The sequence below is a fragment of the Chanodichthys erythropterus genome, chromosome 4 (genome assembly GCF_024489055.1).
Source record: "Chanodichthys erythropterus isolate Z2021 chromosome 4, ASM2448905v1, whole genome shotgun sequence".
NCBI classification, from domain to species: Eukaryota; Metazoa; Chordata; class Actinopteri; order Cypriniformes; family Xenocyprididae; genus Chanodichthys; species Chanodichthys erythropterus.
The window spans coordinates 29675704-29700548 of record NC_090224.1 but is presented as its reverse complement, the minus strand read 5'-3'; the positions used below and the strand labels follow the sequence as shown (position 1 = coordinate 29700548).

Sequence of the window (24845 nt, the reverse complement as noted above, 5' to 3'; positions counted from 1 at the left end):
TCAGTCTGCATTGGCTGCCAGTAGCTGCTCGCATCCAATTCAAGGCTCTGATGTTTGCCTACAGAACGACCGCTGGCTCTGCACCGCCATACCTTAACTCGCTACTTCAGACTCATGCGCCCTCCAGAAGCTTGTGGTGCCATCACAAAGGGGCACAAAATCACTCTCACGAACCTTCTCCGGGTCTATTCCTGGCTGGTGGAATGACCTGCCACACTCTATCCGAGCAGCTGAATCTTTAGCCACTTTCAAAAAAATGCTAAAGACGTATCTTTTTCGTCAGCACTTGACCCAGTAATAGTAGCACTTACCTTGATTTCTATCTTCATTCCATCTATTTGTGTATATAAAAAAAAATATATAAATAAATAAATCCTTGCTACGAGCACTTTACTGTCATAACTGTGACTTCACACAGCACTTACATACTGTTGTTCTCATGTTGATTTGATTGATTCTACTGTTCTCATTTGTAAGTCGCTTTGGATAAAAGCGTCTGCTAAATGACTTAATGTAATGTTAATGTATATAAGCGGGCATTTCGCCATAGGATTTCAGATCTCTCTCCTTCAGCGATGACTGCTCTTCGCTGGATCTTTGCTGAACGCCTTCACCACCTGGAACAAGCTCTCTCCGCCGTTGAAGAGGCACTGCTGTGGACCAGCTGAGATCGCCGAACTCAGCAGCGCCGGCGCCCTCGCAGACTGCCGCCCTCGAGCACCGCTCTCGAGCCGCCCGCTTCTGGTCGCTTTCTCAGCGCATTTCCTGCCGCCATCCAGCGCTAAAAGCAGCTTATTTCTGCAGTTTTACACCACTTGCTGAAAGAGGTGAAGTACACAACGAGCTGACTAAGTCATGCCCCCTACTCGGCCCGCTTGCGCACTTCCTCTTCTGCAGCTCTCACTTCAGTTGATGGCTCTCAGGAGAAGGGCTACGAGCAAATGCCTCCCCTGGACGAGGCTGTGGCTGCTCACTTCTGCCCTCCTGTGGCTGTGGGCTGGAAGAGGGCCCTTCCTTCTAAGCCCTGCAGGACGACCGCGGCCTATTCATCCGCAGGCCAAGCTGCTTCAGCGCTACACACCATGGCCATTCTTCCAGGTGTTTCAAGCAAAGCTCCTCTGTTCCCTGGACGAGTCTGGTATTGATGCAATTGAAATCAACTTCTATTTGACCTAATTATTGATGATTGCATCATAAAGACATCGAGCTTACTAGCTACACTTGCTTCTTTAGAGCTACTTTACAGACGAGAAAAATTAATTAGTCCCATATTTGTCCCATATTTGTACCATGCTTTCAAACAGTATTGTATAAAGCGCAATATAAATAAAGGTGACGTGACTTGCAAATTTTTTATTTATTTTTTTTACATGCGGGATTAAATCAGAAACTGCATAAACTGACAGTGACAATAGCAATGACAATAGCAAAGGGCGCAATCTGATATGTCAAAATTAGACTAATAGGCTACATGCCAAGGTTATTTACTTATAATTATTTTAAGCGTTAAAAATTAACTCATTCAATTTCTTTATTCTTTGTTTCTACATAGTTAAATAAAATAGTTAAATAGTTTTTGTTACAATAGTTTTTGCCATGATACCAAAATTGGTATAGTAAAATTTTACTGGTATTGGTACAGAATACTGAAATTTTGGCATTGTGCCAACATTATTTAAACATTCAGGATCATCTCACTTACGCTCATGTTCAGATGGGTTGGCCACTATTAAATCATCCACAAAACTGATATGTTTGGGAGCTACAGAAAAAGAACATAGAAAAAAAAGACAAAATCAGAGCAAAGAAGCAATTCAATCAATAAATTAAACATTTTTCTGAGTCATGAAATGGCAAGATAACAACAAAAATATACAGATATGAAACTGAACTGAACAGATACATGAACACTACCTAATGCTTCCATACTGTCATCAGTGTTTGAATGAAAACCTGCAAAATGCAAACGCTTTCTCTTTCCATTTGCACAGTTTTTGATGTGAACTTTTTCACTGGAGTGAAAACAGTTTGGCTTTTTTATTTTTACGGATGTCAATAAAAGAGAAGTTTCAATACACTGAAGTCATAGAGATTATTTAATAAACATTTTATTCTAATGGTATCCACAAACAATGATTGACTGTTGTAAAACTGAAAGCCATTCAATTAATCAGATTTGCTAATAAATATATTTAAATATAAGCAATGCTTATCATAATCTGGTTTATTTCTGATATTTTTGCTTTTGCTAGTAGAAATTCTGGATGGCCGATAACTTAATTTTGGATAGTTAGTGAAACAGTTTCAAACCCTGACTTTTTAAAAACTGTGGCTTCTCGCACAATAGTTTCTGCAGGTGTTTTATATTATATTGAAATGCATTTAAGGTAGTTTTTTTTTTTTTATACTATTCATTCATGCCAACTCTTTTGGGTGTGGGAAATGTTTTATGTGCGTCTTTAACAAAACAAGTTTTTGACACTTTAATGAAGAATTTACCTTCAGAGCTGCTATCTAAGAGACTGTCAGCTAGAAAATCGGAGAAGGGCTCAGCTGGCCCGATGAGCTCAGAGCTGTCTTGCACCTCACCACCCTAAAACACACAAATACAAAACATTTGAGATTAATTACTGTAAGAAGGGGAGGAAATGACAAACAAGAAATGCATGAAAAGATGTAAATCAGATTGCCTACATTTTACTGCATTTCATTCCGATTTGCTTTTATGAATACATTTTTACTGACTATTTTAAACTCAAACCAACTAGCACCACCAACAGCTGTAAGTTGCACTCATGTCTATACTAACTTTTGAACAGTACAAAAATCCAAAAGTTATACATTTTGTGTTGATTTACCAAACCGTTATCGTTTAATGCATAAACTAATTATATGATATGATTATGGAACTAAATTAATGACAATTGAACTGCACTAATTTAAAAAAAATGCATTGCAATAACAGTGCTTATTAGTTCAAATTTGGTAGACTATAAAACATTTCAGATTTGGGACATTCAGGAATAGCAGTAGAGTACCGATGCATAATCTTCATTTGATATAACGTTATCCCGAATGCTATAAGGGCACTATATGGGCTATATCATCTCAATATCTTGACGCATTGAGACAAAACTTAGTACCTGTCTTTACAAGCATGACCTGAGTGTTCTTGCACAGTTTCTGCATAGTTCCCCATATGATACAATAGATGGATACAATTTTTATTTATTGCTACTTCAGTCAATTGCCTTTTTCTTTCCTCTAAATCCTTCAATGCCCCCATTATATGCATATCAATATCCGTGCCAAAAATGTTTTCGCCATGGATTTGAAAAAAAAAAAAAAAAAACTAGGCTATGTGTCTTATTTGCACAAAATTGTGCATGCACCACAGTGGTGAGTGGTGACTTCTTTAACTGGGTATGCTGAGTAAACCCCACCCACCCACCCCCAATCACCACTTGTCCCCGGGACATAACCAGAGTCCTTAAACAGAGTAGTTTAAAGGCACATCAGCTTAGACAATGTTTCTCAATCTGTGGATTGTAGGACCATTTTGAGTAGGATGCAGAGTGTGTAGTCAAAGAAACAACAACAGTTTAAGACTATCTGCAATCAGGATGTTGAGTACTATGCGTAGACCGTTCTTCCTTCCAAGGGAGTTTGGGAACACTGTTGTGTGTTGTTTACGTGCCCCCCAGTGGAAATGCAGGGAGAGCTGCAGCCCAAGTGGCGGATTGTGTACATAGACAGCTACAACATACACCAGATTCTCCCATGCTCATTTTGGGGGATATCAATCACTGTAAACTAGAAATGTCATTACCTGGATTTGAACAGTATATTAAATGTGGCACCAGAAATACTAAAAATTCTTGATAAATGCTATGGATACATCCAGAATGCATATAAAGCGAGAGTTAAACCACCACTGTCCAGTTCTGACCATAACATTGTTCAGCTTATTCCCATTTATAGTTCAGCCCTCAAGAGGAGCAACCTGCTTGTAAAAACTGTTAAAGCTTGGTCCACTGACAGTATTGAAACATTGAAAGGGTGTCACTTGAACACAGACTGGGACATTTTCCATGAGTCAGATTTGAATAAATCCACAGAAGTCATTACAGCTTATATTAACCTCTGTGTGGATGCTGTGATACCCCAAAGAACAATAAATTTGTATCCTAACAAGTAGTCTTAGGATATCAAAGACTGTATTAAGCGCAAAAGGCTTGCCTTCAGTAAAAAAGATCAAGTGCAACTAAGATCAGCACAGAGGGAGATGAAACTGAAAATTAAGAGTTAAAATCAATATTATATATATATATATATATATATACATATATATATATATATACATATATATATATATATACATATACATATATATATACATATACATATATATATACATATACATATATATATACATATACATATATATATACATATACATATATATATACATATACATATATATATACATATTATATATATATATATATATATATATATATATATATTATATATATATATATATATATATATATATATATATATATATATATATATATATATATAAAGAATCCATAGAGAAGAACTTATGTGCAAATAATACAAAGAAACTGTGGAATATCATGAAATCCATTACAAAAATACTAGGAAATTACTGCAGACAACAGATGACCACATTATGGCAAATTATTTGAATAGCTTCTACATCAGGTTTGATTCACATGATTTCTCTCTAGAATGGGACAGTGCCATTAATACCATAAAAATTGATGACTGTGTTTCAAGGATAGACATTAGTCCCAGGGAAGTCATAGGACTCTTTAAAAGAGTAAGTACTATTAAGGCAACAGGCCCTGATGATGTTTTAGCTTTTCTTTTGAAGATGTGTGCAGAGGAACTTACACCACCTTGGGTCCCTGTCTTTCAAAAGTCAGTTGACTCTACAGTTCCATCTCTCTGGAAAAGGCAATCATTATTCCTCTTCCATAAAAACCTGTTCCTCAAGAAAACAATTATTATAGATCAGTAGCCCTGACTTCTATTGTAATGAAGTGTTTGGAAAAGCTTATGGTGTGGAAGCTGAAGTCAAACACTGAGAGACAGCTAGATCCATATTAGTTTGCCTATAAAGACAATCGGGGTACTAATGATGCTATACTAACCATATTACATTTAATTTTAAACCCTAAGGCCTACGCTAGACTGTTATTTGTAGACTTCAGCTCTGCATTTAATACTCTGCAGCCACACATCATTCTCAGTAAGCTCAGACAAATGTCTGTTAATCCATATATTATTAGGTGGCATCACTCTTTTTTAACCAACAGGACCCAGCAGGTCAGAGTGAATCAGACATTATCTGAGTCTAGTCATCAATGCAGGTGTTCCTCGGTGATGTGCGTGTTCTCCCATTTTGTTTACATTACATATGAATGATTGTACAAGCACTCATTCCAGAACTTTTATTGTAAAGTCTTCTGATGACACTGCTATTTTGGGACATATGGATATGGATACTGACATTTCTAGTTATAGTTTGGAGGTTAAAAAGTTTGTACAACGATGCGAGGACCATCATCTCATTATAAATAAATATATAAATAAAAGAAAACAGAAGAAATGATTTTCGACCCGGGACATGTGGGGAACCATTCCCCATTACTGGTCCAGAACACTTGTATTACCCAGGTTCATTCTGACAAATACTTGGGTGTACATATTGACTGTAATCTGTTTTGGAATACCCATGCGAGTTCTGTATGCACTAGGAACCAACAGAGACTTTACTTCTTGCGAAAACTCATGGTGTTTGGGGTTGGACAGAGGGCACTGATGTTGTTTTATCATTTTGTAAATTATAGTGTTTTACGTTATGGAATTGTAGCTTGGTTTGGTAACATATCAGTTAAGTTTAAATCACAAATAAACAGATTGGTTTATACAGCAATGAAAGTGATAGGGGTAAGGGAGTTTCCCCTTCCTCCAAATTCTCTTTGATAATTTAACATATTTAAACACGCAAAGAAAATTCTAGCAGACCCCTCCCATGTCCTGTATTACAAATACGAACTACTTCATTTGCTATTTAAACAATGTGCGCTGGACAGGGGCGTAGCACCGAATCTTGGGCCCTATGCAAAGACAGTGTGTGCGGGCCCCTTTGCCATGGAGTATCCACTGATCGACACTATTTATCACACTTTTTTTTTTTTTTATAATAATAATAATAATAATAATAATGTGTACAACTATACACATAGCACTCACTGATAGAAAAACGTTTTAACAGTATAATACTGATATTTTTGTATGAATTGTGCTATACTTAAAGGGTTAGTTCACCCAAAAATGAAATTTCTGTCATTTATTACTTGCCCTTATGCCGTTCCACACCCGTAAAACCTTCGTTAATCTTCGGAACACAAATTAATCCGATGGCTCAGTGAGGCCTCCATAGCCAGCAATGACATTTCCTCTCTCACGCCGATTCATTATGCTCGGATTCTTCCTGAAGCAGTGTTTTGAAATCGGCCATCACTATACAAGTCGTTATTTTGTATTTTTCAGTGCACCAAAAACATTCTCGTCACTTTATAATATATTATAATATATAATAAATATAATATAATATAAATTTTGAACCACTGTACTCACATGAACTGATTTAGATGAGTTTTTAGTACCTTTATGGATCTTGAGAGAGGAAATGTCATTGCTCCCTAAGCAGGACTCACGGAACCATCGAAATTCAACTAAAATATCTTAATTTGTGTTCCGAAGATTAACCAAGGTGAAGGAATGGATTCTGGAATCCACTGCCGCTTCAATATATATCTTTTAATTCATTAATCAACATTTATCTTTCTGTTAAATTATTTGAATGACTTTTTCAACGTATGTTAAAGCATTTCTTTTCCTTTTCAAACACTAGAAAATAAGTTTGAATATTGTCTGTACCTCTGACTGAGAGAAAAGTACGTTATCAGTATGTTTTGGGAAAGTTTCCTGCTCAGAGCAGAGCTCAGATCAACTTCAGCCTTGACGAAGTTGTGACTCATGTGTATCTGTGTATGTGCACTAAGCGTTCTGTGCAGGTACTTTGTACTGGACAACTGGCACTCTGCTTAAGACCAGCAGACACCATGTCATGAAACCAAAAGGACATCCAGTAACGTTACCTAAATCCAGAGTCCGCTCGTCAGCATCCTGACGAATTGAGATATGCTTCTGACTATCTGTCCATGCATGGAAGATAACTAAATTTGTCCATTTTCCTTAGCCAATCAGAATCATTCAACCTGAAGTAATGACATAATTATACTCTAACAGAGTCAACTAACTGTTATGGAAATGTGAATGTACGCAGAACGGCCTACGAACTCCTTGTGAGACTTGAAGCTGACTTCTGCTGATGAAACTGCAAACTATTCTTCATTAAATTTTTCTTCATTTTATTTTATTTTAAACTGTGACTCCGGGTCTTTATTCAACATATCTGGTTTCAAGGGTCCTAAACTGTTTATCCCCAACAGTTTTATGATGGAGGATGCGGGTGATCATTCTTTGGTGACATCCCTGGCTAAACAACAAACAAGGTAGGAAGCGGTTTTATTATTTTGTTAGGGCTGTCTGGTTGGAAGGTATGAGAAAACTGGGAAGTGAGATGGTGAGTTTATGTACACACTCAGAGGTGAGTGTGGTGCACCAGATCATTGGATACAGGCTGGTGTCACGCCATCTGAGGGAGATGGTGGGTGATAACTCCACTCCATTGAGGTGGTCGGAGGAACACTGGAAGCCAGAGGCAGAAGGTGTTGAAATAACTCCTTCCTATTGAAGGGTAGGAGGTCACTAGTAAGCCGGTTTGCTACTAGTGTCTCATGAACCAAAGTTCTCTGACTCTTCCATTCAGACAGGGGCACCCGAATTTAGTGATTCAGGAAGTTAGAGATTAAGCTTTTAGTTAAATACTAGGGATGGGCATTTCAAGCAAAAACAATATTCGAAAATCGCTGGGAATTATTTGAATATTATTCGAAAATCGCACCCCTCCCCCATATACACACATCACACATGTATAGGCTAATGTACGGAAAGAGAGAGGGAGAGAGACCATTCACGCTTTCAATCTTTTTTACACAGTCATTTATAACTGTGCGGAGCAGACTGAAAATGCTTGCTCTCCGCACCATTAGGCCGTGTGTCCACCTAAGCGTTTTTCCAGCTCCGAGCGTACTTTTTCAATTGTTTTCAATGGGAACGCCGCGTTTTTTAAACGCCGAGAGAGTAACGAGGCGCTGAGCGTCTTTTTCACGCTCAAGCGCTGAGAGCTGGGCGTTTTTTTACAGGTCGCCTCGAGTTGAAGAATGTTCAACTTTGAGTAAAACGCTGCGCTCATCACTGTCACTTTTTAGCCAGCCGTCCAATCAGAGTGGAGGAGGGGCGGGACAAATACAACTCCGACCAACTGTCACATTCTTGCTGCACAGCGACATCAACAAACAGAAACAAAATGGATGAGAAATTAATATTGCTGGTCTCCGAACATCAGGGGCGGAGCCAGGGGGTGGCCAGGGGTGGCCGTGGCCACCCTTGGCCTAAGCTTGGCCATCCCTTTGGCCACCAGTTTTCAATTACGCGCAAATACGGCGCGCTGTATATTAGCCTACTCACAATAAATAAAGCGTAAAAGAAATTACGAGCATGCAAAGTCATAGTTCTGTCGTCTGTTAAGTTATGAAATGACAAAAAAAGCGATTAAAGCTGCATCAAAACTGTGCATGCATGTATGTAGGCCTATTTGAGATTTATGCGTCACGTGTCTCTGGACTAAAATATTCTGCTATGTCAGATCACAATATAGGCCTAAGGCACAAACTGATATGTAATTTTTTTTAATGCATAAATAAATGTAAGAACTGTGCATTTGTATTAGAAGATGCTAAATTTGCAATAATTTATAAAGTACAAACAAAAGTTATAACATTTAAATGCTTAAAATAATTAATTTTACATTCTGGCATTTATGTGCTGTTGACTTCTGCATCAGCAAATGGGAATTCAAAAGAGAACACTTTTTTCTTTGTATGAGATTAATTTAGGTATGATAGAACTGTTGCAATTATTTATTTTGACTATATAGAAAGTTTAAATTTAGTGTTTACTTTTTTGGTTAATTTTTGAAACAGAATAATCTTTGAACTACAGTATGTAGTTATCTGCATGTCTCATCCATAGATATGCAACAATGGAGAACAAGTTGTGGGGTTTTGAGAACTAGAACAAGCTGACTCGACAAGTTGAAATTTAGCTATAGTGTGAGCCACTTTACTAATATGCCTGCAAGTGAGGAACGCAAAAAAAATAAAAAATAAAAATAAAAAATAAAAAAGGTCACATTCACTCATCTCAATTAATTAAGTACAAATGAACTGTATTAGTTGTGTTGTAGGCACAGTTCAGTACTTTGTCAGACTCGTTTTTATGTTGAAATAATGAAGATTTCTGTGCCACCCCAGACTGGTTGCTGGCCCCTGCCTGGCCACCCCTATGAAAAAATCCTGGCTCCGCCACTGCCGAACATACATAGCAAGTTATTCCACATTGTGTGAACATTTTTAGCCTGAAACAAATTACCTGCAAAATCCGTTATAAGTAACAGTGCCGCCGATATTCCGTATCATAGCAACAAAGCGTCTCAACGGAAAAAAACGATACGCTGCAGAAGCGCTCTCAAGCGCTCACAGACGGGCGTTTTAAGCAGAGCGCCTAGCGTTTTCAGCTGGCTAAAAACGCTTAGGTGGACACACGGCCTTATGAACGCCTGTGTGGCCGTGAGCCTTTTACTTTCACTTTCAAATTAGCGCCGATTGCTTGAATGCTGCGTTCATTGTTATTTTTAATGAAAAACACAACAACAAAGCAGTACAATGACAAACCCACTTAAATGGACGCTTTTGCATTTCGATTTGAAACCAAAACTTCCACCGTCGTCTTGTCAGTCAAGAGTGAGGCGAAGTGAGGTGAATTCTGACTGACTGTTGCCGATTTGTGCTGCGACTCTCGTTCGGCTCGTGCTGAATTGAGTAGACATTTATATTTTAATTGTACTGTCTGTTCTCTTACTGAACTAAATGATTTTTATTATTATAAAAAAATAAATAAATCTAAACGACGGTGGGTGGTGGTGCCGCGGTGGGCAAGTGATGATACCGTTGTTGTGGCTGAACACCGCCTATCGCAGCAAGCCTATCTCAAGCCATAATGATTTTTGGCTGCCTAAACACGTAATAACATATTGTGAACAGACTGAATGACGCCACTTATGTTAAAATTAATTTTAATTTTAATTTTCTCAGTGGCGCCTGCAGCTGTACGGCTGTATGCACTGTGCGTACCTTGAGAGGGCGCTAATTAATGCCGTTTTTATTTTTTTACATAATTTTTAAATTGATTATTAAAATCTGAGTACACTCGACATATTAAGAGAGAAAGAGAGAATGAGAATACATAAAGGTGTGCGTTTGTGTGTTGTAAAGTCAAACGTGTGTATGGGTGAAAAGAAATCTGACTAGTTTAGTTTCATTGTTTTCCACATAAGAAAAATGATGTTACAGAATGAGCAAACGCTCTCTAAAACAGCTAAATTCGACTGAAACACTTGCAAAATGGCCTAAAACTATTGAGTAGAGATGAAGAAATGAAGCCTATTAAATCTTTGAAGCTTTTCTCTAAAAGGTTTCGGGAAAGGTTTATTGTTTCAAAGCATCAAGACTGTCGAAAACAGTGCCATCTTGTGGCAGGTAAAATTTACAGCACCCATAAACTTGAATGCACAATTCCGTTGTTTTATCCGTTAAGCACAAACAGCCTGACGACTCTAAATGTGTTTATTTCAATAATATAATTCACATATTAAATCTGGCAATGGATGAAATAGATAAAAAAAACAATTATAATTAGGGATGTCCAGATCCGATCACGTGATCGGAAATCGGGCCCGATCATGTGGTTTCAGACTCGATCGGAATCGGACATTACCTCCCGATCAGGACTCGGATATATTAGGGGTGCAACGGTTCTCGGTGTAAAAAAAAAAAAAAAAAAAAAAAAAAAAAAACCAAACCATACGGTTCACTTACGGACGGCACTTGCACTGCGGTCCATCTCGAATGACGACGCATCTATTGGTTAATATGGTTTGTTTAAAATAGCAACGTGGAAAACAGACAGAGTTCAGATAATGTATGTTTCAGTCGATGGATGCACAAAACGTTACAACAACGATAATCAGAAAGCGTGGACAAAACAGTCACTCTTTGTAAACTGTTGACTGCGAGTGCCGTCTGCTGTAATGTCCAGTCATTTACGCCGTCATCACCCGGGTGTTGATACAGGTGAGACCTGAACAGCACACGTTGCTATCTGTGTTTAAACTAACTCATTTAAGCCTTGCTGATTTAAACCTTAAAGAACAAGACACGAAAGAGAACTCGCGCGCGCTGTGAGAAGATTTATGTGCGCTCATCCGAAGCGCGCACACGCTTATTCCAGTCAGCGCGCAAATACTGAGTTCTCTTTCACGTCTTGCGCTTCAGCGGACAAATTCATACAAAAATTATGTCAACATGCCCGTCCTAGCGAGTATCCTAGCAAACATAGTCGGTTATGTCTTAAGTGAACGTATATTAGTCGAGAAAAGACAGCGCATGTGTAACAGTATATGAACTGGATCGTGCATGTCTTAAAGGGAAAACAACTATTCCTGCTGCCTGTATTTAATGTTAAATCAAACAACAAATAACAAAGAAATCACTCACTGCTCTTGACTGAATAGTTTTTGTAACTTAATGATTAATCTTTATTTATTTTATACAGTAAAGATAATATGCAGTGATATTTTATATTTGATTACTATTTGAAAACTGTTAGATACCTGAAAAATCTGAAAAGCACTGTTCCTGGATCTGTTTTTTCGCTCTTCTTTATTCTTTTTTATGTAGGCTATTAAGTATCGGATCGGGACTCGGTATCGGCAGATACTCAAAATCAAATGACTCGGACTCAAGGGCAAAAAAACGTGATCGGGACATCCCTAATTATAATAATAATACTAATGCATACCGAGTTGTTTGAGGCAAGTAAATTGTGTTGTTAGTTTATTGTAAATACTGGATATGAGAGAACATATGATGATGTAGTATAGGCTACAGGTAGGGCTGCACGATTAATCGCATGCTATTCTCACGCGCATTTCGTCAGTAAAGCCGGTTCCCTGATTACCGCTAAATCGCCATCACCTGCTTTCAAATGAAGCGGCATTTAATAGACAGAGCCGTAGATCACTGAAAAGCCACGCAATATCGCGTTCATATCACAGATGAATCGCCTGCGATAATGAACGCGATATTGCGTGGCTTGTCTGTGAACTACGGCTCTGTCTATTAAAAGGCGCTCCGTTTAAAAACAGGTGATGGCGATTTAGCGTTAATCAGGGAACCGGCTTTACTGACGAAATGCGCGTGAGAATAGCATGCGATTAATCGTGCAGCCCTAGCTACAGGTTTATATATTTAAAATGTTTAGTAAATGGACTTGAACTTCCATAGTGGTCTGGATTCAAACATTCTGACACGCAAAGTATTCACTTGGCTGGAAAAAATGCGACAAAAATTTCACGAAGCATCAAGCACATCAGAGTGCAGTTACATGCATCAGATTTTCTAAATGGGGAACATGAAAGAGACAGTCGATCACTATTTGTACAGCATTAGATCGTTCCCACCAACTCACTGATTGATTTAATCGGGTTTTGCGTTCCCTGAGATAAAATCCTGCAGGCGCCCCTGTCTGTTCTATGCCGCACAAGTCTAGTGTGTGTGTGAGGCAATGTCTGAGCTGATTGACAGCTTTTAGGTGCGTTATTGGCAGCGTGCGCCACCCTCTGGTTACAAGTCACCACCGCATCAAATGGGGAATTTTATGAAGACGATAATCGCACAACCTATTCAATATTCTATAATTAAATCAACTAATCGAATATTAGAAAATCGTGACATCCCTTTTAAAACGACGAAATAGAGATAGGGATGGTTGGTCAAGCATGCATCAGGAACGATCCAGACGAAAATAAACATTTTGTGACCCTTATTGGATTGGACCAGTATGTAACTGTGATTTTGGAGTATACTTTGCAGTTTCATCAAACAGAAGCCAAAGCTGTGTTATTTAAAGATCGCTGCCTCCATCTATTTCAGGTGAGTATTAACTTTGACTAAGATATGGCAGACAAATTGAGTAACTTGATCAGTCCTGATACAGATAATGAGACAGAAGAGAGTAAACGCTGTAAGCAGCTCTGCTCTGAAGCTCTCACTTCTAAGACAAAGATTATTAAGAAAATGGTTAGTCAGAGTTTTGATTCTGATTGGAAAGTTAAACAACCTGACTGGCTACAAACAAAGAAAGATCCAGAAAAATTTAAAGTTTTAGCTGTTTGTGCTTATTCATGGTTTGTAAAATGGACAGGGTACCATTAACCCCTGATGGAAAAATCCCAGAAGTAACTGAGGGATGGTTCAATTTGATTACCCAATGTGATAAAGATGACAAGGAGTGTTTTAATTGTGGTGAGCAGGGCCAGCTCGCCCGTATTTGTAAATCCACAGTCTCCCCAACCATTTCCTCCTCCATATTTTTCTTTTCTTTTTCTTATATTCGCTGCAAATCAGCGCACAGACAACTCGTATTGCAAGCTTCTTGCAGGCTACCGTTTTTAATAATAATAACAACTCCGGTCCTGCACGCGTGATATCGCGTTGTTTCCTTGTCACATCTCGCGTGTTTGGTTGTGAAACGTAGTTTGCGTGCCAGACAGAGTTGTCGGCAATTCTTCCTATTGTAAAGTCATGCAGTGTGAAACCTTCTGTCGCCGATCCATCGTGCAGTTTGAACACAGCAGCGACTGAATGCTGGCCGAGATAGTCATGCAGTGTGAAAAGAACAGTGACCCGACTACTTTGAAAATCTTGCAGTCTGAACTCGGCTTGGGACAGTGTGGGAAAACTTTGCCATATTGTAAAATATTGTAAACAAAAGAAAGGATAGAATTGCTATCATAGGACCTTAAAGCTGCAGTCCGCAACTTTTTTTGTGTTAAAAATTTACAAAAATTATATAATGAGAATATACAACATGAATCCATTTTCCAAACCGTGTTTTTGTCTTCTCCTGAATCATTATGGTACACTTATAATAAGTGATTATATTCAGACTATTTCAGACCAGACTGGTAGAACCCACCACAGAGTATCACAGTAACTGCGTGACTCACCATAGACATACACAGAGAAAAGTAGCTCCGGCTAGAATGTTCCTCCGCAAGACGCATGCAGTTCTGTCTATTAACCGCTAGAGGGCCAAAAATCGTGGACAGCAGCATTAAGTTTCTAAATGTTTGGTTTATGATGTTCAAAATGACAGACTCAACCTCGGAACCATCGGAAGTTTGTAATTTCTAAATCCCCTGATATGTGGGTGAAAGACAAATATAAAAATGATGTTTATTTGAAAACGCATGTCAATTCTGGCAAAGTCTTAAGCTGGGCCAGAGTTAAAAGATGGTAAATAAAGTGTGATGTTAAAAGTTATAAAAAGGCAGTGTGCCAGTCCTGAAACCCTCAGTCTCTCTCACTCAGGGTGTGTTCACACTTGTAGTTCGGTTTGTTTGGTTCATTTGGTCCGGACCAAAGAAGAAAAAAAAACATTAAGTCCTGGTCCGGTTAGCGTGAATTCACATTGGCAATTTTATCACCGAACCAAAAGATGCCGAACCTTAAGGCATAGGGATACATTCACAACGTGATTGGTCGGATTTTATGACGTGTTGCCTATTTTGAGACGGAACTTACCGAACATCCAAAACAATGCTGTTTTCTGAGGTAAATGTGTGTGCGTAGCCTGCATGTGATGGTATTTTGGCCAGCTGGGAACTCGTGAAGAGCTTATAAAATGTGTAAAGGAATCAAAACACCGGCAGGAATCCATCCGTCACACACACAAATGATCTGCTGCATGGAGACGCGCGTCTGATGCCTGTGATGGGCAAACTCGCGACTATGACAAGAAAAACCGACATGCATGAGGATTCTGTCCATTTTAGGGTCTTGTCTTCCTGTTTTTGGTTCGGTTACATGTCTTTGGTCCGTGTTGCGTTCATATATCATTCGAACCGCACCAGAGTTCGTTTGGAATCGGACCGAGACCCATCTTTTCAGCGGTCTCGGTCCGCTTGTTTGTTGCACACCAGGGTTCGGATGGCAGCGTTCACATATGTTCAAATAAACCGCACTAACCGAGCAATCGCACCAGGGTTCATTTTAATCGAACCAAACATGACAAGTGTGAAAGCACCCTCAAAGTCAGCTAAATGCTGCTATCTGAGCTTGTGTCATAAGTGATAACAAGCTATTTATAATGAAGCACAGTGTCTCAGTTGAAAATCATGGACACAGAGATGTTAAAAGAAATTATTGCCATAAAGAGGTTAAGTTGTTAAATTAGTTAAATTTGTCAAAGGAAAACTCGATGAGTATAAAGAGGTCTCTAAAATGGTAATACGGACCTTGAATGATACAAGTAACTATTTTGATAATTTTTTTCTATGACCAGTAACTTTTTTTCTGATCTTTGTCACCACCATGTGCAGGGCCGATGGCTCCAGTTACAGATGTAGCAGAACATTACACTGAATGGACAGTTGTGAGAACTAAATTCACTGAGTATAGTCTCTCTCAGCATTGATATGTTGCTGCTGAGAAAATGCACAGTCTAATGATTTTAGTGATTAAATACTGCTGTCTTAACCTGTCTCCATGTTTTAACACTATTAGGCAGTCCATATGGCTCTGGTGGCTCTTGAATGCAACTTCCCTAAGCTCCAAAAAACACACGATTCTGTTGAAGAAAACGGTCAAAGATTTCATGATGGGAAAGAGCGGGTACCAGTGTGCATGAGGTGATTTCTCAACGACGGGTAAGATCCTCTTTGGCCAGACGGAGGACATCCTAAAGCAAGGGGTTACCGCCGCCACTGGGCATGTACTCTGATGGGAGGCGTTTAAGTGAGATGGATATGAGAGTGGAGCGGATGTATCTGAGGCCAGCAGCATCATTAAGGGGGGAGCTGTGAAAGGTACAGCAGTCTGACCCAAAAGTGTTCCTCTATACCACTCACCAGATACCGCATTCCTAGGATGGCTTGTTTTTCATTGTGACAAGCATTGTGACACTATGCCAGGGGACAAGACCCTGAGGAAAAGGAGATTATTGATAAAGAGCTGATGGGAATGAGCTTTCAAGAGCCGACTGAGACCATGAGGTGATTGTCCGTAATTTCTGGGGAGACCAGAGTAAAATTTAGTAACGTGATGTTGGTTGCCCTATAGGCAAGTATTGTATAGAAGTTTCAGATTCAGCAGTACTACAAATCCCAAATCCATGAGAATGTGTTGATTTTGAACTAATGTGTCTATATTATAGTTTATACTCCTGCAGGTCATTGGACATGGCAGAGCATAATTCGTAGACATGGTGGTGGTTAAAGATAAAGACTGATTTTGAAGGTTCAAGAGACAGATAAGTGCATTCAACATTTAAACTAAAGACAACCTACAACATGGCTATTAGCATAACATTTTAGATGGTCTTAATTTATTTGAAAGTTAAACATTTACATTTTAACTTTTGCGAATGACCAAGGGTTCTATATAGTAATTTAATATTAAATTCTGTCTAAGTTACAGACTTGTGATTCTGTTGAAAAGATTATTTGTGCAGTAAGAGAGAGAGACTGCTTGAGTGGAGGCAAGGATGGAACTCTGTCGGTCTGTTATCAGCCTGCTAAAGTTTAAACAAAGCAATGAGATTAGAACCAAAACAACCCAGACATGCTTTGAGACTGAATAAGAGTAAAACCTACAGGAAAAATGTTATGTTTAAATATGTTTTTAGATTTAAAACCAAAAGCAAACATTGACAATGAGCGGTTCATATTCATGTGTCTAGTGTGAGTGTGTGTGTGTGAGAGTAGCTTTTGTATGTGTTAGTTTGGGGAAACTATTCTGTCCTCAGTGTGTGTATGTGTCATTAATCTCTGGAATGAGTGTTTTATCATTACAGATGGGTTAAGTGAAACAAATTTTGACAAGCCGATATTTCGGATTGAATCTTATGAAAAGATGATACAGAACATGGGACGAGATTGGATATCCAGCTCTGTCTGCTAATGGTAATCATGACTTTTGTCATTTATGATGTTGATTTTAATTATTCTCTGGATTAGTATTTTTAAGAACATTTATATAAATTAGAATTGTGGAATTGAAGATTGCCGTCCATGGGTTAAAAACCCTTGTCTAAATTCAACTGAGGGTCTAAATTTAATCACCGTCTTCTTTGTTTAATCAGAATGATAAATGTAAATGTTACAAGATTTGACGGCAGAGACAAAGTGATACATTGGCTAAGCCACTAGTAAATTATCCACAGATCCCCCTCAAATGTATGGAAGGCCGGTGGGCAAACAAAAGAGGAGTGAATATAACTGATAAAAGTTTTATTTTTTTTATCCATTAAATGGATGCATGACATTAGATGTCTAGAGAAAAAAAACAATTTATGTAATAAGGGTTGAAGGTGAAAGAAGCTATTGGGCTGTCTGTGTAACCTAGGGATTTGAGATTTGAGAAAAACAATCGATTTCGAATGCTGTATTTTTGATGGTCTGAGTACTGTAAAATGTTTTGAAAATTGAGTTTCAGATTAAAAATAAATAGGTATCGAGTACATTCTTAGCTCGGATTTTATATTTATTTAAACACATAATTACAATACTCTTAAAATATTTAAGTTTGATTGCATTACTTGTAAAATATAAGTATATTCTACTAATTTGTGGATGTATTTGAATGTGTTAATAAATTTAAGTTAAATGCACTTAAATTATGAAGTTCCCTTTCGATACTTCACTCGTACTGCGTATGGGGAAAGGTCTCCTTTTTCCCCGTTACTGAAGCCTTTTTCAATAACGCAGTGTAACTGCATCGTCATTGGTTCACTCATAGACAAGTTGTTGAACCAATGACGGCGCGGCATAGCCGCTCGGCCTATGGCGACAAAGCCCGCGAATATTCCCGCCGAAATGGGCGGGGTAGCTATATAAGCAGGCGCATCGCCATAGGATTTCAGTTCTCTCTCCTTCAGCGACGACTTCATATCACTCTTCGCTGATCTCAGGCTGAAGCCTTCGCCGCCTGGAAGAAGCTCGCCTGGGAGAAGTTCTCGCCGCCGTTGAAGAGGCTCCCGCAGCGGACTGAGCTGATCAAAGAGCTTTTCCCGCGGCTTAACGTCGCTTTCTAAAAGAGCTTTCCCAGCGGCTCTCGCTGCTCTAAAAGAGCTACAATCGCCGTTTTCACGGCGGCGTTGCCTACAATGCCGCACCACAACTGTGGCACATGCAGAGCCAATCGCTCCGCGGATCTTCGTTCTCTAGCAGCTGTTCACCGCGCCGCCCTCGTGCCGCCTTCAGCATCTGAGAGCATTCAGCTTATTCCCTGCCGTCTTCCGTCAGGTGAGTACAGAGCTTATTTTTTACTTTCTCGCTGGCGTATGCTTCAAATGCCGTCTCCGAACGCGTTATTTGCCGGGTCCTCCCCCGCAAACCGCACTCGTTGAGGATGCGAGCTCTCGCTCTCTCAGCTGAATTTGACATGATGCTCTCCCCTGACTTAGGCGAGACTCGTGATACATTTTCTATCTGAGTGAGTTTATTTCTCCCTATGTGCGTCGCTCGCCGGTCCCTCCCCCGCGAGCCGCGTTAATTCAGATATATGACATGTCTTTCTTCCCTAGCTTGGGTGAGAAACATGTTATATGCTTAATTTAATGGAGCATCTTTCTGCTGTTTGCACTGAGTCTTCACTATGCGTTGCTCGCCGGTTCTGCCCGCGAGCCGCGTTTATTGAGAAATATAACATGTCACTCTCCCCCCTCTTGGGTGACACCCATGTTATAAACATTCAGTTTATATAGCAGATTTTTGCAGAAGTTAACAATCTCTCAGCTGAATTTGACATGATGCTCTTGACTTAGGCGAGACTCATGATACATTTTCTATTTGTGTGAGTGTATTTTTCCTTATCTCAATGCGCGTCGCTCGCCGGTTCCGCCCCGCAAGCCGCGTCGATTGAGAAATATAACGTGACCTTCTCCCCCGACTCGGGCGAGAAACATGTTTTTATACTGTATTAATGGAGCTGATTCTGCTGTTTGCGCTGAGTTTTTCTATGCGTTGCTTGCCGGTTCTGCCCCGCAAGCCGCTTCATTGAGAAATATAACATGTCGCTCTCCCCCTGTCTCGGGTGAGACATATGTTATATATATATGTGTGTATATATACAGTTGATACAGCGTATTTCTGCCGAGTTTGCTGAATTTCTCAGCGCGTTGCTTGCCGGTTCTGCCCTGCAAGCGTCCTTTGAGAAATATAACGACACTCTCACCTGTCTTAGGTGAGACCTATGTTATTTATATTCAGCATATCAGTTGATGTAGCATATTATTCCAGTCTCTCTGCGTGTCGTTTGCCGGCCCTGCCCCTGCAAGCCACGTTCATGAGGATGTATGCGCTCACTGAAAGCGAGCTCAATGCTCACTTGTGCTTGGTGGAACTAACATGCTCATTATGCTGGACCTCTGTTCATGTGACTTGCTGGCTCTGCCCTGCAAGCCATGTTCATTGAGGTAGAGCGGTCTCACTTCCGACACCGCTCTGTGGAATATATCTTGATGCTCTCCCCTGGCTCAGGTGGGACACATGTATATTTTTCCAAGAAGCATATATCTGTTTACTGAGTTTCTCAGCGTGTCGTTTGCCGGTTTCACCCCGCAAGCCACGTTCATGAGGATGCATGAGCATTTCTAAAAACTAGCCGGTATGCAGGCCCCCCTTCCAGCGGCCCGCCAACCGGCACCATTCAACCCCTTGTCACGCGGGCCTGGCAGGCCATCCCCGGAGTATCAAGTGGGTTCTGGGGATAATATCTCAAGGCTACTCGCTCCAGTTTGCTCGCAGACCCCTGCGTTTTTGCGGGGGTGCTTCCCACTTCAGTAAACACGGACGACGTTCACGTCCTCCGAGCCGAAGTGATGTCTCTGTTCGAGAAGGGGCCTATAGAAATGGTCTCCCCTCAGAGAGCGATTTACAGCCATTACTTCCTCATTCCCTAGAGTGATGGCGGTCTTAGATCCATCTTAGACCTCAGACTCATGAACCTTTCCCTCATGAGATGGAAGTTCAAGATGTTAACGCCGCCTGCGTTTCGGGGTCAATCAGGCCTGTTAGACAGCTCTGAAACCCTGGATGAACCCTGTATGGTTCAGTCAAGGTGTACCCCTATAGGCGGTGTTCAGAAGAACGGTGCTCTCAACAGATGCACCCAACACAGGTTGGGGTGCTCTTTGCAAGGGCAGACCGGCCTTCGGCTCGTGGTCTCATGAAGAAGCCATCTGCACATCAACTGCCTCGATGTTGGCAGTGATTTGAGCCCTTCGCGCCTTTTAGACACACCTGACGGGACGCAACGTCTTAAGTCCAGTCGGACAGCATGACAATGTCCAAAACATTACAATCTTTCCAAACTATTTAACAGTGTAGGTACCTGTACAAGTTTGACGAACACAGGATTGATATTACCCTGAGCCACAATTACATGTCTGATATTTATGCTACCATCGGTTTCATGTGTATAGTTTAAGAATAATAGCTGCTGAATAGTATACATAGTAATGATGGCACTTTAATATACATTTTAAATATTTTTGTAAAATGTTAAAAGTTTATTGGATTTGTAAATGAATAGTTGCCTGACTACACTATCTTGACTCTTTCTCAGCAACATTAATAAGAGCTGCAGAATATTGTGAGTGTTTAAAGTTAACCATTTTTGCATTTTCATTTTATAATGACCAAGTTTGCTCACATTAATATTTTAATGCAAGAACCACACAAACATCATTTACATATTGTTTTCCATATTTACAGTTTATATCTAAAGATTTGTCGCACACTTTGTGTTACTTCGGTGTTTAGAGTTCAATAAGAGCGTTATCACCAACTTACAAACAAGTTGTTTCTCATTATGTAGGAAATGCAGACTCTAATGCAGCAAGCATCTATTTACACAACATAAAAAACGCCGCAATGGAGAAATAGCGCAGACGCAGTGTACGCACACAATGGTAAAATTTTAATAATAATTAATAATTTCAGGATCGTCAAGTGCCCCTCTCACACCAGGGCCCTATGCACTCTGTCAGCCTCTGTAATCTTTAAAATAGCCACAAGTTTTTGTTCAGCGTGATTTCTACATACTACTCATGAATCCTTTCATTATAAACAACAAAGTATAAAGGTTTTGTAACTGATAACTTCAGTGATTATAATAGCAGCAACCTTTGCTTGCTTTCTGTATATAATAATACATATTTTTCATGTTGCTAACTACACATTGCAAAGTTTTACGGATTGAAAACCATAATTAAATGTCCAGTCGGACAGTATGACAATGGTGTCATACATAAATCACCAGGGTGGTCTTTCGTCCAGCCGCTTATGCGCTCTGGCGAAGCGTCTTCTGGAATAGGCATTACCAAGGTTTCAGTCGCTCAGAGTGACTCACACAACCGGGAGAACAAACTTGGGAGCAGATATGCTATCCCGGAGCAATGTCCCCTCAGACGAGTGGATGCTCCACCCCAAGACGGTTCTCACGATCTGGGAGTTCTTCGGGAAGGCAGAGGTAGACCTCTTCGCCTCAGAAGACAACTCTCACTGCCCAATTTATTTCTCGAAGGAGGACATTGCGCTGGTCCACATCTGGCCCAGCACCCTCCTTTACGCTTTTCCCCCGATTGCTCTGATCTTGCAGATCATCAGATGAATCAGGGAAGACAAGCACAGAGTCCTCCTGGTGGCCCTGCTCTAGAGGAGCCAAGTTTGGTCCTCAGAGCTGTTCAGGCTTTCCACGAAAGCCCTGTGGCCGATCCCCCTGAGACGGGACCTCCTCTCTCAGGCGAACAGGACGATTTGGCATCCCCAGCCAGAACTCTGGGCTCTGCACCTCTGGTCCCTCGACGGGAGCCTGCTAACCTCCCCAGGGACGTGCTGAATACCATTTCTCAGGCGAGAGCTCCGTCCACGAGACGCCTCTACGCCCAGAAATGGTCGGTCTTTGTTGACTGGTGTTCTACACGCAACATAGACCCAGTGGAGTGTGACGTATCTCCGATACTGTCTTTTCTCCAGGAGCGTTTGAGTCTGGGTCCCACACCTTCAACGCTCAAAGTTTACGTAGCAGCCATTGCAGCGTTTCACGCTCCTATTGCTGGCCAGTCAGTGGGACGAAACAACCTCCTGGTGCGTTTCTTGAGAGGTTCTAGGCGATTAAATCCTCCTCGTCCTCTCACTGTTCCCACATGGGACCTCTCTTTGGTCCTCAGAGCTCTTAAAGGGCCTCCCTTTGAGCCACTGCATTCAGCTGACCTCAGGCCCCTGACGCTCAAAACCGCTCTGCTACTTGCACTAGCATCGGTTAAGCGAGTTGGTGACTTGCAGGCCCTCTCCGTGAGCCCTGCATGCCTTGAGTTCGGGCCCAACGACTCCAAAGTCGTTTTGAAACCTAGGCATGGCTACGTCCCTAAGGTGGTCTTGACTCCATTCAGAGCACGGGTCATTTCCCTCTCAGTGCTTCCTCCCTCGTCGGACAAGCGAAAGCTGGAATTGCTCTGCCCCGTCAGGGCATTAAGGACCTACGTTGAGCGATCACAGCCTTTCCGGCAATCCGATCAGCTCTTTATCACTCTTTGTTACTCCTCTATGGGCCTCAACTGCCCCATAGGAGTTAGAGCCCACTCCACTAGAGGAATGGCTTTCTCTTGGGCCTGGTCTAGTGGAGTTTTGATTAAAGACATCTGTGAGGCGGCCGGCTGGTCCTCGCCGTCCACTTTTGTCAGATTTTATCATTTGGATGTCCCGACCTTACAAGCTCGGTCATCTCGGTATGATCCAGCGGCCTCTATTGAGCTCCGCTTCATGCCACTCTGGGAGTTAACTCCCCTTTTGGTAGTGTAACAAGGGTTCGACGGCTCCAGCCTTCTCACTTGTCCTCTGGTTCCCTCGCGGTGTCCAAGACAAGTCCAGTCGTTCCCTGCCGTGGCACGGCGCGGTTGAATTCGTTCCCCATACGCAGTACGAGTGAAGTATCGAAAGGGAACGTACTCGGTTACTAACGTAACCTCGGTTCCCTGAGATACGGAACGAGTACTGCGTTACATGCCGTGCCACGAGGCTGCGGCTTCAGTGTCGTCGCTTCAGTCGAATGACCTGAAATCCTATGGCGACGCGCCTGCTTATATAGCTACCCCGGCTATGCCGCGCCGTCATTGGTTCAACAACTTGTCTATGAGTGAACCAATGACGATGCAGTTACACTGCGTTATTGAAAAAGGCTTCAGTAACGGGGAAAAAGGAGACCTTTCCACATACGCAGTACTCGTTACGCATCTCAGGGAACCGAGGTTACGTTAGTAACCGAGTACGTTTTTCTCCTGACCACGCCTCCTATACACTGGTTTGCGGCAGGTAATGACTCCATTTTGTCGCGGTGTGTGTGAATTCAAGGTTGATGAGAAGTTGGAACATTTGTTTTGGCAAGTTCTACAGACATTTTTTTCCAAACATGTACCCTTTTATAGTTTTTTCCCCTCTGAGAGACTGTTTGTGAGCAGTGAAAATCGTTTGTTTAAACGACAGAACTTTTTTTCTCTGGTTAGCTAGTGTTCTCTCTCGCGTGCGGTTGACATCGCCATGCATGAACCCCTGATCGGCAAGTTTGACGCGCATTATTTAGCCTTTTCCCTTCTATTGTTTCTTTTTCACTCAAAGAGCTGTTGTTTGGGCGTGGAACTGCATGAGGGCAAGTAACAAATGACAGATTTTTCTTTTTTGGGTAAACTAACCCCCCTTTAAATGGAGCACCCCAGTATCCCCTTATACATAAAAATGACAGATTAACAATACTTAAATGAAATTGTCTTATTAACAGACATTATGCCTTGTATTCCAAAACATTACAATCTTTCCAAACTATTTAACAGTGTAGGTACCTCTACAAGTTTGACGAACACAGGATTGATATTACCCTGAGCCACAATTACATGTCTGATATTTATGCTACCATCGGTTTCATGTGTATAGTTTAAGAATAATAGCTGCTGAATAGTATACATAGTAATGATGGCACTTTAATATACATTTTAAATATTTTTGTAAAATGTTAAAAGTTTATTGGATTTGTAAATGAATAGTTGCCTGACTACACTCTATCTTGACTCTTTCTCAGCAACATTAATAAGAGCTGCAGAATATTGTGAGTGTTTAAAGTTAACCATTTTTGCATTTTCATTTTATAATGACCAAGTTTGCTCACATTAATATTTTAATGCAAGAACCACACAAACATCATTTACATATTGTTTTCCATATTTACAGTTTATATCTAAAGATTTGTCGCACACTTTTTGTGTTACTTCGGTGTTTAGAGTTCAATAAGAGCGTTATCACCAACTTACAAACGAGTTGTTTCTCAATATGTAGGAAATGCAGACTCTAATGCAGCAAGCATCTATTTACACAACATAAAAAACGCCGCAATGGAGAAATAGCGCAGACGCAGTGTACGCACACAATCGTAAAATTTTAATAATAATTA

General features: G+C 40.6%; 1 protein-coding gene across 3 annotated transcripts in view; it reads right to left on the bottom strand.

The window, feature by feature from the left end:
• rps6kc1 (ribosomal protein S6 kinase polypeptide 1) overlaps positions 1-24845 on the bottom strand; it is an 87573-nt gene that overhangs the window by 57478 nt on the left and 5250 nt on the right. For all 3 annotated transcript variants that reach the window (XR_010894998.1, XM_067384698.1, XM_067384699.1), the window contains exons 5-6: positions 2500-2593; positions 1703-1762 (exon numbers count right to left, since the gene is read on the bottom strand). Coding sequence is in view for 2 of the 3 variants with exons in the window: in XM_067384698.1 (XP_067240799.1) it covers positions 1703-1762; positions 2500-2593 (154 nt within the window). In the remaining variant the exon portion in view is untranslated. The remainder of the gene's footprint in view (positions 1-1702; positions 1763-2499; positions 2594-24845) is intronic.